Source organism: Hyperolius riggenbachi, chromosome 1 (assembly GCF_040937935.1).
Source record: "Hyperolius riggenbachi isolate aHypRig1 chromosome 1, aHypRig1.pri, whole genome shotgun sequence".
In the NCBI taxonomy this organism is placed as follows: Eukaryota; Metazoa; Chordata; class Amphibia; order Anura; family Hyperoliidae; genus Hyperolius; species Hyperolius riggenbachi.
In genome coordinates, this window is record NC_090646.1 from 484,743,439 (window position 1) to 484,759,930 (window position 16,492).

The following is a 16,492-nucleotide window of genomic DNA, read 5'->3' on the forward strand; positions in this document are numbered from 1 at the left end:
ACTCATTGGTCCGGGCAGCGCAGGGCTCTGGCGGGGGGGGGGGGGCCCTCTTCAGCCGCTGCGTGCGGCCGATCGCCGCAGAGCGGCGGCGATCAAGCTGTGCGCGCGGCTAGCAAAGTGCTGGCTGCGCGCACAGCAATTTACAGCGCACAAATCGCCCCACCAGGGGCTGAGATCTCCCCCTGCGCGGCATAGCCCGAGCTCAGCTCGGGCTTACCGCCAGGGAGGTTAAAGCACTTTCAGTCAATGCTTTTATTGTGGGTATTCTTGCTCCACAGTTTATTCTGTGCCAGTTAGGGCAGTGTTATCCCCCCATATCACCTCATCATCCTCCTCCTATGCTGTAAGCAGAGTTGTGCCGGCCCTGCATTCCCCTGTCGATCCCACGACATGACCAACACCACTACATGCGCGCCAACCAACTGAACAACCAACTTATTCACATACTGCATGCACAAGCAAAACGACTTGACATGTCTGCATTCAAAACGAGTATGTTGTTCAAACTACGTTGAACACACATGGCCAACTGCACAATATCAGCCCAACAGTTGTGTGTTGATCCGTTGGATGGATCAGGCAGACCACCTGTTATCAGTTGCTCATCTAGTTGCTTGCCACAGGTACACTTAGCTCCCAACTGTCCCTCTTTTGGAGGGACTGTCCTTCTTTCCTCCTCATGTGTCCCTCTTTCAGGACTTTATCCCTCTTTCTATGTAAATTATATATATATTTCGCTACTAAATAATGTTTGACTCTAAACTTTAATCCCACCCTTTAAATTGATATATTACTAATTTTAAAATGTTACTATGAAGGAAAATGAACCAGGATAGAAATGACCAGTGTGATTTGAATTATAAAACAACATATTTTTCTTATGAAATCTTTATGGTATGCATGACTAGGGGTGTTACGGGGTTGTGGCAGGGGAGTGGCATAAGTGTCCCACTTTCTCATCTCAAAAAGTTGGAAAGTATGGGTACACACGCCCAGGGCTGTGGAGTTGGTACATAAATCATCCAACCCCTCAGTTTAAGAAAACTCCGACTCCAGGTACCCAAAATTTGCTCCGACTCCTTGGTCTAACTCTTACCAGGGCTGTGAAGTTTGTACAAAAATTAGCCAACTCCTCAGTTTATTAAAACTACTGATTCTGCATATCACTGATTGTCGTCCAACAGACCAATATCAGAAGACAATCGGGCGATTTGGTTGAGCATGTGTACGGGCCTTTAGACTGATATACAGTGGTGTGAAAAACTATTTGCCCTCTTCCTGATTTCTTAAGTGTTTGTAACACTTAAATGTTTCTGTTCATCAAAAACCGTTAACCATTAGTTAAAGATAACATAATTGAACACAAAATGCAGTTTTAAATGATGGTTTTTATTATTTAGTGAGAAAAAAAACTCAAAACCTACATGGCCCTGTGTGAAAAAGAAATTGCCCCCTGAACCTAATAACTGGTTGGGCCACCCTTAGCAGCAATAACTGCAATCACGCGTTTGCGATAACTTGCAACAAGTCTTTTACAGCACTCTGGAGGAATTTTGGCCCACTCATCTTTGCAGAATTGTTGTAATTCAGCTTTATTTGAGGGTTTTCTAGCATGAACTGCCTTTTTAAGGTCATGCCACAACATCTCAATAGGATTTAGGTCAGGGCTTTGACTAGGCTACTCCAAAGTCTTCATTTTGTTTTTCTTCAGCCATTCAGAGGTGTATTTGCTGGTGTGTTTTGGGTCATTGTCCTGCTGCAGCACCCAAGATCGCTTCAGCTTGAGTTGACGAACAGATGGCCGGACATTCTCCTTCAGGATTTTTTGTTAGACAGTAGAATTCATGGTTCCATCTATCACAGCAAGCCTTCCAGGTCCTGAAGTAGCAAAACAACCCCAGACCATCACACTACCACCACCATCTTTTACTGTTGGTATGATGTTCTTTTGCTGAAATGCTGTGTTACTTTTACGACAGATTTAACAGGACACGCACCTTCCAAAAAGTTCAACTTTTGTCTCGGCGGTCCACAAGGTATTTTCCCACAAGTCTTGGCAATCATTGAGATGTTTTTTTAGCAAAATTGAGACGAACCTTAATGTCCTTTTTGCTTAAAAGTGGTTTGCGCCTTGGATATCTGCCATGCAGGCCGTTTTTGCCCAGTCTCTTTCTTATGGTGGAGTTGTGAACACTGAACTTAATTGAGGCAAGTGAGGCCTGCAGTTCTTTAGATGTTGTCCTGGGGTCTTTTGTGGCCTCTCGGATGAGTTTTCTCTGCGCTCTTGGGGTAATTTTGGTCGTCCGGCCACTCCTGGGAAGGTTCATCACTGTTCCATGTTTTTGCCATTTGTGGATAATGGCTCTCACTGTGGTTCGCTGGAGTCCCAAAGCTTTAGAAATGGCTTTATAACCTTTACCAGACTGATGGATCTCAATTACAGTATTTTTGTTCTCATTTATTCCTGAATTTCTTTGGATCTTGGCATGATGTCTAGCTTTTGAGGTGCTTTTGGTCTACTTCTCTGTGTCAGCTCCTATTTAAGTGATTTCTTGATTGAAACAGGTATGGCAGTAATCAGGCCTGGGGGTGACTACAGAAATTGAACTCAGGTGTGATAAACCACAGTTAAGTTATTTTTTAACAAGGGGGGCAATTACTTTTCACACTGGGCCATGTAGATTTGGAGGTTTTTTTCTCACTAAATAATAAAAACCATCATTTAAAACTGCATTTTGTGTTCAATTATGTTATCTTTGACTAATAGTTAACGGTTTTTGATGAGCAGAAACATTTAAGTGTGACAAACATGCAAAAGAATAAGAAATCAGGAAGGGGGCAAACAGTTTTTCACACCACTGTACAATAGCCCCAAGGAAGGAGTAGGGATAGCCACAGAACACGAATAAATGTGTTTTGTTAGATTTATTGCTTTCATCTGCATAGCTATGTGGCCTTACTTGATAGGTAACTTTTTTTTCTTTTGATCAACAAAACCGTAGTTGTTTGAGGTCACATCAAAAACACAAGCAGTGAAATGGTGTAGTAAGTTATACATAAAAGTGTAACAGTGTCAAGTCGTCAGATCAATCATACAGACATCGTTAAACAATAACATTCGGCATCCTAGATACCCCTATTGTAGAAAGAATCTGGTCGTGGACCAGGTCGCGGTAAACATAGTCCTGTGCAGCAAGCCAGTTGTCCCAAACCATCTTAAACTTAGTACTAGAACCCCTCTGACAACAGGTAACCTTTTTCGAGTTTCAGGGAATTATTCATTTGTAGGATCCACATATTCGAAGATGGGGGAGGGTGCTCTTCCACATCTGGAGAATCAATTTTCTAGCTATGAACAGAGACCTAACTACAGAAAGTTTAATATAATCTGGCACAGTACCATCTTCAAATGAGCCTTAAATACAAACAAGAATAGTGCAAGGTCAGTGACTTGAAACACCTGATCTATGATATCAAGAACTCCTAAGTTTTGTGCGGTTCCATAGCATATGGATGAGATCTCCATGATCCTTGGCACATCTAGGACACGCAGGTGAAGCAAGCAGGCCGAGACGATGTAAACGCTTTGGAGTTTAATGAGTTCTGTGAATTATCTGGAGCTGTGTACATTTCGGAGTAGCATTAATTGACATAGAAGTAACTGCCTGTAAAGCCTCTATGCAGTCTTCCTCTGAGAGACCCGGTATATCTCTTTCCCAGCTCTACTTACATTTCAGAGTTAATTTCTTATGGAAGGCTGCTAATAGCATAATATAACAGAGAAATAAGGCCCTGTTTGGTAGTTGCCTGCGCAACCATATTAAATATAGGTGATCTATTTATGCGAGATATGAACGTATCTGCCTGCTTCCTCAACACGTGTTTTAATCTCAAAAATTGAAACGGAAGCATTTCTTTTGGAATCAGCGGTAGAAACTGGGATAGAGTATCCAAGAAGATCAGCTCATTATTCACAAACGAGTCTGATTTATTAATTTCCATTACTAATCCATTGACCTTTAAAATATAAACTATCCAGTTCAGGCAGATTACTATTGTACCAAATAGGTGTATAGACAGTAAAGCCGTTATGCCTTATGCCACACCTTGTGCATAAGTATCAAAGTCGGCATTTTGCGAACAATGGCAAGAACTCTACTGCTTTCCAGTGTTGTGTAAATAGTCTGTGCCCAACCAAGTCCTCCTGCGCCCAACCACCTAAATCCAGCAGCTGAGACACCAGAAAGTAAACCCATGGATTGGGCCCCGCCAGACCTCCCATCATCTTTAGGATATTGCAGTGTCTCCAACTTAAAGGGAAGGTCCGAGAAGAATAAAAAAGAAAATCTACCTGGGGCTTCCTCCTGCCTCTGGCAGCTGTCCTGAGTCCTTGCCGCAGTTCTGCTCCCATGCGGTGGCCCGTGTTCCCCTCCATTACAGATGCTGACATCCCTAGGTCGGCATCTTTTACACCTGCACAAGCACCCAAATACAACAGCGTGTTGTCTACATACAGTGGCTTTCAAAAGTATTCGGCCCCCTTGAAGTTTTCCACATTTTGTCATGTTACTGCCACAAACATGAATCAATTTTATTGGAATACCACGTGAAAGTCCAATACAAAGTGGTGTATACGTGAGAAGTGGAACAAAGATCATACATGATTCCAATTTTTTTTTACAAATAAATAACTGCTAAGTGGGGTGTGCATAATTATTCAGCCACCTTTGGTCTGAGTGCTGTCAGTTGCCCATAGACATTGCCTGATGAGTGCTAATGACTAAATAGAGTGCACCTGTGTGTAATCTAATGTCAGTACAAATACAGCTGCTCTGTGACGGCCTCACAGGTTGTCTAAGAGAATACTGGGAGCAACACCACCATGAAGTCCAAAGAACACACAAGACAGGTGAGGAATAATGTTGTTGAGAAATTTAAAGCAGGCTTAGGCTACAAAAAGATTTCCAAAGCCTTGAACATCTCACGGAGCACTGTTCAAGCGATCATTCAGAAATGGAAGGAGTATGGCACAACTGTAAACCTACCAAGACAAGGCCGGCCACCTAAACTCAAAGGCCAAACAAGGAGAGCGCTGATCAGAAATGCAGTCAAGAGGCCCATGGAGACTCTGGACGAGCTGCAGAGATCTACAACTCAGGTGGAGGAATATGTCCATAGGACAACTATTAGTCGTGCACTGCACAAAGTTGGCCTTTATGGAAGAGTGGCAAGAAGAAAGTCATTACTAACAGAAAAGCATAAAAAGTCCCGTTTGTAGTTTGCCACAAGCCATGTGGGGGACACAGCAAACATGTGGAAGAAGATGCTTTGGTCAGATGAGACCAAAATGGAACTTTTTGGCCAAAATGCAAAACGCTATGTGTGGCGGAAAACTAACACTGCACATCACTCTGAACACACCATACCCACTGTCAAATATGGTGGTGGCAGCATCATGCTTTGGGGGTGCTTCTCTTCAGCAGGGACAGGAAAGCTGGTCAGAATTGATGGGAAGATGGATGGAGCTAAATACAGGGCAATCTTGGAAGAAAAACTCTTGGAGTCTGCAAAAGACTTGAGACTGGGACAGAGGTTTACCTTCCAGCAGGACAACGACCCGAAAACATAAAGCCAGGGCAACAATGGAATGGTTTAAAACAAAATATATCCATGTGTTAGAATGGCCCAGTCAAAGTCCAGATCTAAATCCAATCGAGAATCTGTGGCAAGATCTGAAAACTGCTGTTCACAAACGCTGTCCATCTAATCTGACTGAGCTTGAGTTGTTTTGCAAAGAAGAATGGGCAAGGATTTCAGTCTCTAGATGTGCAAAGCTGGTAGAGACATACCCTAAAAGACTGGCAGCTGTAATTGCAGCAAAAGGTGGTTCTACAAAGTATTGACCCAGGGGGCTGAATAATTACGCACACCCCACTTTGCGGTTATTGATTTGTAAAAAATGTTTGGAATCATGTATGATTTTCGTTCCACTTCTCACATGTACACCACTTTGTATTGGTCTTTCATGTGAAATTCCAATAAAATTGATTCAAGTTTGTGGCAGTAATATTACAAAATGTGGAAAACTTCAAGGGGGCCGAATACTTTTGCAAGCCACTGTATAGCAAAATATTTTCCTCATATACAGTAGCAATAAAAAAATGTGATCCCTTTGGCATTCATTCCATTCTGTTTATTTACCTCTATGCCTTGGGTCGTTGTCCTGTTGTTCCTTCTTCTGCTGAGCTTCAGCTGGTGGAAAGATGGCCTTAAAGAGACACTGAAGCGAGACTAAATCTCGCTTCAGGTCTTATATATAGCAGGGGCACGTGTGCCCCTGCTAAAACGCCGCTAACCCGCGGCTTAACGGGGGTCCCTTCACCCCCAACCCACCCCCCGCAAACCTGGGTCGGAAAAAGGTCGCTGGAGCTGATCTTCCTGGAGGCAGGGCTAACGGCTGCAGCCCTGCCTCCAGTCGCGTCTATCAGACGCGCATCGCCGCCTCTCCCCCGCCCCTCTCAGTGAAGGAAGACTGAGAGGGGCGGGGGAGAGGCGGAGGTACGCGTCTGACAGACGCGCATGGGGCAGGGCTGCGGCGGTTAGCCCTGCCCCAACCAGGAAGCGCTCCCCCGCTGCTCGGAGGGGGTTTGGGGGGACAGGGACCCCCGTTAAGCCGCGCTATAGCGGCGTTTTAGCAGGGGCACGCATGCCCCTGCTAGCTATGAGGTCTGAAGCGAGATCTATTCTCGCTTCAGACTCTCTTTAAGTTCTCTAGCAAAATGTCTTGATAAACTTTGGAATTCATTTTTCCTTCAATGATAGCAATCTGTCCAGGCCCTGACGCAGCAAAGCAGCCCCTAACCATGATGCCCCCACCACCATACTTCACAGTTGGGATGAGGTTTTAATGTTGGTGTGCTGTTCCTCTTTTTTTCTCCATGCATAGTGTTGTGTGTTTCTTCCAAACAACTCAACTTTGGTTTCATCTGTCCACAGAATATTTTGCCAGTACTGCTGTGGAACATCCAGGTGCTCTTTTGCAAACTTTAAGGGCCCATTCACATTTAGAAAACGTTAGCGCTTTTGCTAGCATTTTGCTCAGGTGATTTCTGGTGATTAACACGCAAAAATCGCCATTCACACTTGACAATTTTTCTGTTTAGCGCTTCTATAGCACTAAACACGATCGCCGAAACATCTCCTTAAAATGGTGCAGGCTACACGGTTGCGTTTGGCGATCTGCGTTAATCGCCAGCGATTAACGCAAATCGCTCAAGTGAGAACAGGCACATAGGGTATTATTGCACTAGCGCTTTAAAAAGCGCTAGCGCTTGAGCGTTTTGCCGAAATCGCCGGCAAAATGCTCTGGTGTGAATAGGCCCTAAACGTGAAGCAGTGGGGTTTTTTTTTTTTTTGAACAACAGTGGCTTCCTCTGTTGTATCCTTTCATGAACTCCATTCTTGTTTAGTGTTTTATGTATCGTAGATTCGCTAACATGGATGTTGGCACATACCAGAGACTTTTGTAAGTCTTTAGCTGACACTCTTGGATTCTTCTTTGCTGCGCAGTTCTTAACCGATAGTGCGGCTGCGCAGGTTCTCTGGCCTGTCCCCGGCCCGTCCTCGCTCCCTTCACTCAGCTCTGTACGTCATGTGGGCGTGTCCGCACGGCCGCCCACATGACTGATTGAGGAACAAGTCACGTCTCCCCACGCTCAGCGCTGTTTCTCTCGGCTGAGGGGGCGCGGCTGTCTTGTCCCTCAATCAGTCATGTGGGCGGCCCGTGCGGACACGTCCACATGACGTACAGAGCTGAGTGAAGGGAGCGAGGACGGGCCGGGGACAGGCCAGAGAACCTGCGCAGCCGCACTAGCGGCTAAGAACTGCGCAGATGTAGGATTTTTTTAAAGCGGCGGTTTTGATCGCAAATTGATAGGGCGACCCTGGGCAGGGTCGGGGCCTGAACTACAGCTTGGATAATGCTAACAGAGGGCCACACAGTGACAGGCCAGGCACTGATAGTCTGCTAGGAGCACTGCAATGGCCATGAGGTAATTTTTTTTGTGTGTGTTCGCCTCGTAAGTCCTTTAATCATAGGTCTTCTGAAAGCTCTTTTGTGGGAGGCATCAGTCACATCAGGCAATGCTTCTTGGGAAAAGCAAACCCAAAACTGGTGTTTTTTTTTTTTTTTCATAGGAGAGGGCAGCTGTAACCAACACCTCCAATCTCATCTCATTGATTGAACTCCAGCTGGCTAACACCTCACTCCAATTATCTCTTGGAGAGGTCAATAGTCTAGGGCAGGGGTGCCCATTAGGTAGATCGCAATCTACCAGTAGATCACGAAGGACTTCATGGTAGATCCCAACCCCACTACATTTTGTGTGGTATTAGTTTAAGCAGACTGTGATTGTCTGTTGTTGTGACTTAGATGTAGATCAGACCTACATCAGAAATCCATACAATTCCAAAGGGTAATCCATCTAATTCCAAATGGTTCACATACTTTTTCTTGCTACTATACCATATTTGAATACATGACTATCTGGAGATTGGCAAATGAGTTTCACCAATGGTTCCACTGCAATTGCAAATTATAAAGGAGACGGGGTATCCCTGTCTCGTTCCATGCTGAAGCATAAAGGAATCCGACACAGAGCCATAACTGATACCTTACTAGCCCTTTTCTAAATATTTTAGCTTGCCTCTAGGCAGGCATGGGCAAACTTGGCCCTCCAGCTGTTAAGGAACTACAAATCCCAAAATGCATTGCAGGAGTCTGACAGCCACGGTCATGACTCATAAAGGCAAATGCATTGTGGGACTTGTAGTTCCGTAACAGCTGGAGGGCCGAGTTTGCCTATGCCTGCTCTAGTCCACTAATTCATTTGTCATTGCTTGGTGTGCCAGTCACTAAGCTAGGGGAGGTGGGAAAACCAGCAACAATAAGTCTGCAGCTTAATTACTCATCCAGGATGGAGAAAAGAACTGTCTGTACTAAGAGTTACTACAATACAAAGACACCAAAGTAAAAAAAAAAAAAATTCAACTTGAGCATAGTTTTTTAGCTTTAGATATTAAAACATTAAATTGAAAAATCATTGCACAGTACTAATATGTTTCTAGACATTTTTTAGTGAGTGTGATTTCAATCTGTGGATGAGTGGGTGGGGTGACCGTGCTTGGAATGTTTAGACTAGAGTCTGCCACAAGAGCCTACTGTCTCATGCTCTCTTAGTAATGTATGTGTTGTCATGACTTTCTGTCACATTTGTTCATATGTCTCTTCTCCAATAAATCCTAAAGGTTTTCTTGTCTTTCCTAGGCACCCATATTTATTTCATTCTTTGTGGCACTGAGGCAGATGGCCTCCCTCCCAGTCCCCAGCATGCAAACGGGTGGTCTGTGGTGGTTTTCAGACCTGACCATAGCTGACCCTTTCTACATCCTGCCAGTGGTTACCACATGCACCATGTGGGCTGTCCTAGAGGTAATACTTTATGCTCTTTTTACTGCTGTTCTCTTTCATACTCTTTCTATAGTCTGATGTTCTGTGCTAATTGTGTGTTCAGTTGTGTATCTGGTATGTATGTAACCAGTTTAAACTCCTGAAAGCTTTTTTTTCTCCTTAGTTAGGAGCTGAATCTGGAGTAGATAACCCAAACCTCAGAGTCATGAAGACTGTTTTCCGTGTGATGCCACTGATTATTTTCCCTATTACCATGCACTTCCCAACTGTAAGTACCCTTGCTTCAGCCATACTGTTCTCACTGCATTGAAACAGGAATTACCATTGTTGCACTTTGTCTGTTCTCTTAATGTGTAATGATGTTGTTGCCTCTGTTGTTTCAGGCCGTATTTACATACTGGGTGACTTCAAACTTATTTTCGATAGCCCAAGTGACCTTCTTAAAAATTCCAAGCGTTAGAGAGAAGTTGAGAATTCCACAAAGGATCAAACACGATCCATCTGTTCTCCCGCAGAACGAGGGCTTTATAAAGTCCTTGAAATCTGGTTAGTTTGGGTTTTTTTTTCCTTTTTATAAGCTAACCTATATTTCAAAATATCTTTAATGCATCATCTACGCTGGCTTGAACTGTCCAAAATGTGCTTAGTGTTTTTGTTGCCTTTTCCCCACTTTGATCACATGTTCAGTATGTCCTTTCTAAACTCCAAAACCCACCAGTCCTAGGCGGAGAAGAAAATCTTGTTTAAAACAGACCTGAAAATAAAAAGTCCAAAAAAACATACACACGTCGTACTTGCCTCCCGTGTAGTCTACTCCTCAATCTCTTTCTCCTCTCCCACATCCTGTTTGTCCACTGTGATCAATGGCCTCCATTTTAACGACTTAAAGAGACTCTGTAACAAAATTTTCAGCCTTATTTCTATTATCCTATAAATTCCTATACCTGTTCTAATGTGCTCTGTCTAACTGCAGCCTTTTCTAGTTGCACTGTTTCAGTAATATAAGTAATCTTCTTTGCTTTGTCGATACAGAAAGGAATGCTGCTTCTGCTGTGATAGGGAGAAGTTATGCATGCCCTCTGCAAGCTTTGTGTGTGTGCTTTGTTTATCTTTCACAGACAGGCCTCTGCTCTGTTTCAGCTTTTCATGCTGAGAATCCCTGGCAGGAGTGCAGATAATTCACTGGTAATAAAAATCTGTAGTATACTGTAACATGATATAGATATATCTATATCTCAATCACCGCCACGTGGACCGGAGCGTATTGCGCAGGCGCAGAACTACTGGGCCTGCGCACAGTCCACGTGGCGGTGATTGACAGCGCCGTTTGCGCAGGCGCAGTACAGGCCGACCTCCAGGTCGGACTCATGTCGTCAGCGCGGACCGGGAGGCAAAGGAGGCGAACAGCTGCGTGCAGAGCTGAAGCGAGGGACATGCTGGGAGCTTGGGGCTGGACGAAGCCCCGGGTAAGTAGCCTTTATTTTACATGGAAATCCCTGATAACTCCTTCAAGGAGGCTATTTTTTTACACTTAAATGCTCTGCAGCTTTAACTTTGTGCTGCAGAGCTGTACAACTTAGCAACACATGATCCCCTCCCCCTTTTCTTTTCTGCTCACCAACAGAGCTTTCTGTTAGTGGGCTCTGATTGCTGCTGCAGGCAGGTTTTTTTTCTTATTTGTTTTTTTTGTTTTTAAATAAAACTATTTTTTTTTTTTATTTCATGTGACGCAATGCAACCACACAGGGGGAATCTGCTCTATAGTTTTCAATGTAAAGCTATGTACAGTAAGTGAGCTTCAGAGGCTCCTATAAGGGGCAGTGCTGACCTATTCAATCTGACTGCATAACACAACATTGAACATCACAGAATGTGCACAGCTGTGGGATGTGCAGCAGTGGAGCGTCAGGCCCTGCTTCACGATGCCTGTTCCTGTACATAAAATCATCCCTTTCTGGGGAAAAGTATGCAGTCCCACTCAAAAGATCTCAGGGTTGAAGCCAAGATTTTCTTCCGATGTTTCTCTTGCATAATACCCACTTGCCTACATTTAGCCTAAAAAAAGCTGATCCTCCCTGACTTGACTAACGCAGCTTCTGAGCTAATCCCCACATTCTGGAAGTATACTAATTAAAATGTATTGAAATTGATAAAATATGCACCAGATTTCTGTTGATACAGTATTCACGGGGTGTAAAAAACAATACCGCAATGACAGCATTTTCTGTCATGTCGCTTAACAAGCATGAGCAAACAAGGGCCATAGGCAGAAAAGATTTTGCACCGTCTTAGATTTACCTCTTCTGTACTATTGTTACAATGCTCTTCTTTCTTTGTATTTAGTTTTGTGTTACAATAACATGGATTTTATTTTCTAGTATACGTACATAGTTTGGTATTATTTCCTTTCACGATTTGTTATTACAGTAGTTAATGTGTTCTTTTCCATTCGTATTGCTCCACAGGTTGGAAAAATGCACAGGTGGCTCAACAGCTGGCGGAGAGGGAACGCAGAATAAAAAATCACATGGACATTGCAGCTAAAGGTCAGCATATGTATGGATTGTTAACCTCCTTGGCGGTTATCCCGAGCTAGGGTCGGGGCGGAAAACCGCAGCTAAGAGCGGTGATCCCGACCTCTGCTCGGGGTAGCCGCTCGAGGCTGAATGCAGAGCAATGCGCGCAGCAGGAGCGTTTCTACATACCTCCCGGGGATTCTTCTTCCTCTCCTCCAGGGCTCTGCTTCCTGCTGGTGAGATTGCCGGCTGTCGTCATGACGACAGCCGGCAATTTCACTTTAGAGTTGCAGCGCCACCCGGAGGATGGAGGCTTAACTGCAGCGCTGGAGCCAGGGAGGTGAGTGATTGCTGGGCTGCTGCAGATCTCCCTGGCAGCATGATTTATTCCAGGTTTTAGGGTCTGAGAGGGTGCAAAAAAATTGCACCGCTTTTAGACCCTAAAATACGGAAAGAATCAGAACGCTAAGGGGGTTAAAATATAAAGAATAGACATTCAGTTTCTGTTACACAATCTCGCAAGTATTTTTATCCTCCTGCTTTGAGATAGTGCATAAAGTGAGCAAGTATATACTGTTCGAAAATTCATCACCAGTTTTGCCACACTGGTGGCAAAAATTGTCTCCAGACAAACAAAGTTCAGGGATCCATAAGATATATTCTACCATCTCCGTAGACCCATTACCATCACTGAGTCCATCTCGCACTGATAACTGTGCACAGTGGTGTATGGACTGGCCACGTTTAAACTCTATGTGCATGCAATATTCTGAGTCTGAAAATACATTAGCCAGCCCCCAAACCAGGGCTTTGGAGTCAGCAATTTTGGGGTACCTGGAGTCAGTGGTTTCATAAACTGAGAGGAGTTTGATTTTTTTTTTTTTTTTTTTTTTTGTACCCACTCCATAGCCCTGCAAGGGGGCTGGGGAGTCGGAGTCGAGGAGTCAGAGCAATTTTGGGTATCTGGAGTATGAGACGGTTGTTTCATAAACTGAGGAGTCAGAGTTGGATAACTTTTGTACCGACTCCACAGCCCTGCAAAAAATTGTGTTATTATTTAGGAAAGACTTATTCACCCACTGCCAACAGGCTCAACCTCCTTTTTCACCAGGATTTTTTCCCCCAGTTTCCAGGTTTGTTTTTTTATTATTGTTTTGTGTCTCCATTGGAAACCTTTCCCTTCATGTCTTGCCCTTGGAACGCTTCATAGAGCGTTGTGGCTGTAATATAAAAGCCAGTAGTCCAGTGAACAGGAAATGAGTTAAATCTATTAAAACATACAGACAATTTAATTGGCCCTACTCTACCATCGTACATGTGACTATGGTAGGGATAAGATTGTGAACTCCTCTGAGGGATAGTTGGTGACAAAACCCATATACTCTGTATAGCGTTACAAAAGATGTTGGCGCTATAAATACTAAATAATGATGTTTTCCACTTTGCAAAAAAAGTTTTATGTATTCCTGTCTATCAATTTCCATAAGTTTTCCTACTTCCTGTATGGATGAGAAATAGAAATTCTTACAGATGAGGTCACAGGATAACAATATAAATAGAGGTCATAGACACTTGTCATATTTAAAATTACATTTTTAAAATATTACTTGTATATTTTATTTCCAAGAATAAAGTCAATAACATTGTCACGCGGTCATGGCTTTTAGTTATTTTCTTTAAAAAATGTTGCTTTTCTTACAGGCCCGCTCAGACAGACGTTTTCCCAGAATCCTTTACAGCAGAAAGTGCAGACGCCAGTTTCTCCAAAGAAACCAAAGGCCAAACCCTGGCAAGACACAATTGGATAAAATCTGCATCTAACTTCCCATTTATGAACTGAGTAAAATAGTATGACATCCGAATTAAAAATTGCTCACCAAAAGACCAAGTAGAAGATGGGCTGAATCAAGGGGTGGGCTGTGTCTGACAGATATTGTTTAAAGGACAACTGTAGAGAGAAATATGGAGGCTGCCATTTTTATTTCCGTTTTAAGGCAAAAAAAAAAGAAACCCTTATGATATAGTGAATTGTATGCGTCATGCGGGTAATTCATAGAACATTCGTAGCAGAGAAAAGTGTCTCATATTTTGTTTTCAGTTATATAGTTTTTTTTATATAATATAATTCTCTAATATTTGCAGTTTACAAACTATATTCTGTATTTTGAACTATAAAACAGAGCAGGAAAGTTCAAAGGGTCATTAGCTCTGCAGTAAAACCTTAAACCGACAAAAAACAGCAGAGACAGGTTGAGATGAGTGCTTCAGAAAAGAGCACTGCTCTCACTAAATTAGTTGGAGAGCTTAGATAAGTTATTTTGCATAGATAACTGAAGTTTCTGTACTGGAAACAATAGGGGACTCATATCTGTGCTACTAATGTTTTATTTCTTAGCTGTACTACACATACAAAGTATCTCATAAGTTTATTTTCACTTCAGATTCCCTTTAAGTTATGCCAGTTGCCTGGTAATCCTACTGATCTATTTGGCTGCAATGGTGTTAGAATCACACTAGAAACAAGCATGCAGCTAATCTTTTCAGATCTGACAACAATGTCAGAAACACTTGATCTGCTGCATGCTTGATCGGGGTCTATGGCTAAAAGCAGAGGTTCAGCAGGTTAGCCAGGCAACTGGTATTGCTTAAAGGGAAATAAATATGGCAGCTGCCTCATTACTCTTGTTACAGTTGTTCTTTAAGAGACCGCACTTATGTCTGTCAGTAGCAGTGCAATGAAGTGAGCTTACTGGTCTGAAGAAGATGAATCTACTTTGAAAAGAATAGGAAATTATCTATTTATGAAATCTTTTTAAAAATACAACTTGTGGGTTGTTATGTGGATTTTCTGCCTCGTACCTTCGGCATCACTGACCCAGAAGAGGTATCCAGATCAAATGTTATAACCCAACTGCTGGATGCTTGTAAGTGCGTGAGTCAAACTGCTGAGGCCAAAAGACCAACTTGGGAGCCAGGCAACTGTAACTTTTTTTTTTTTTTTTTTTTTTTTTTTTTTTTTAATGAAGAGGACATCCCCTGTTTTCCTCTTATTGTGTCCTTTTAAATTATGTGTGAAAAATTAAACTCCACTTTAAAATATGTATAGGAATTTCAGGGTGATTTCAGAACAAAATCATTAATAAAGACTGATGTATTTTCTTCTGTACTGCCTCTGTCAAGTGCACTACATGATCACACAGTACAGTACAGACAAAATGGAAAATCTCTTACCGTAAAAGTTCAATTCACTTTGTCATTTAAAAGGAATTCCACTTCTGTTATACAGTTGCCAAACACATAAACCAGTACTGCACAAGTTCTTTTTCTTGCTCTTTAATATTAACCAATTAAGGAGCATAGGCTTAAACCCACCTAGTGACCAGGCTGTTTGTTACAATTCATGCCGCTGCAGGGTCGTACAACTCAGCACACAAGTGATTCCCCCCCCCTCCTTTTTCTGTCCACCAGCAGAGCTTTCTGTTGGTGGGCTCTGATCGCTGCCACAATGTTTATTTATTTTTTTATTTTATTTGTGCATTTTTTGTAATTTCCCTATTTTTTGTTATTTTTATACCCCCCCCCCCCCCCGCCCCCCCCCCACCAGCCAATCACAGCGTTGGGGCGGTCCTGGGGCTGCTGCCGCGTTCACGCCAATTAGTGTGAGGCGGTCTTTAGGTAGTTAAAGTACCACTATTGTGTTAAAATTTAAGATGCATGTAATCCCATACAAATAAGTACACTTCTTCCAGGGTAAATTGAGCCATAAATTTCTTTTCTCCTTTGTTGCTGTCATGTACAGTAGGTAATAGAAATCTGACAGAACCGACAGGTTTTAGGCTAGTCCATCTCTCCAAAGGGGATTCTCAGCATGGCCTTGATTCTTTATAAAGACTCTACCTAAAAAGGATTTATCAAAGAATTTGGGCAGCCTCCCTGCTCATCGTACAGTTTTTGGGCAGTTGGACGCAGAAACTGCCATGCATTCACTAAGTGCTTTTGAAAATAAAGAAAACTCTGAGAATCCCCCATGAGGAGATGGGCTAGTCCAAAACCTGTCGGTTCTTACCTACTGTAAGGGACAGCAGCATAGGAGAAAAGTAATTTATGGTTCATTTTACTCAGGAAGAAACATACTTCTTATTTCTACATGTACTTAAAATGTTATGATTTTTACGATAGTGTTCCTTTAATAAAAAAAAAAACACATTGTATTAAATTTCCAGCCAGTTTAGAATTTTCAAAACTGAAAGCTTTACCTCTTCTTTACGACTATCGCAGCTATGAGTAGCATGTTAATCATTTTCCGTACTTGCACTAATCCATTATCTGTCTCTAAATGTTTGGAATACAGTGGAAAAGCTGTGATATATGGATTGAAAAATGAACACGGCGAGCTAACATAGGGTTTGTCATTAATACTTGCCGTACAGTAGAAATTACCTGAATGGATAGCGCTTTTTCATAAAGTATATCTGTGCAAGATTGTACACCAATGGCAGTGCTATGT

General features: G+C 42.7%; 1 protein-coding gene across 1 annotated transcript in view; it reads left to right on the forward strand.

Annotated features, from left to right (window-relative positions):
• The window catches only part of OXA1L (OXA1L mitochondrial inner membrane protein), a 32,739-nt gene extending 17,653 nt beyond the window's left edge, over nucleotides 1–15,086 (forward strand). Inside the window, exons 6-10 of the mRNA XM_068241941.1 lie at nucleotides 9,326–9,490; nucleotides 9,633–9,737; nucleotides 9,853–10,015; nucleotides 11,935–12,015; nucleotides 13,687–15,086. Of these exons, the coding sequence (XP_068098042.1) occupies nucleotides 9,326–9,490; nucleotides 9,633–9,737; nucleotides 9,853–10,015; nucleotides 11,935–12,015; nucleotides 13,687–13,793 (621 nt within the window). The 3' untranslated portion in view covers nucleotides 13,794–15,086. The remainder of the gene's footprint in view (nucleotides 1–9,325; nucleotides 9,491–9,632; nucleotides 9,738–9,852; nucleotides 10,016–11,934; nucleotides 12,016–13,686) is intronic.
• The last annotated feature ends 1,406 nt before the right edge of the window (nucleotides 15,087–16,492 follow it).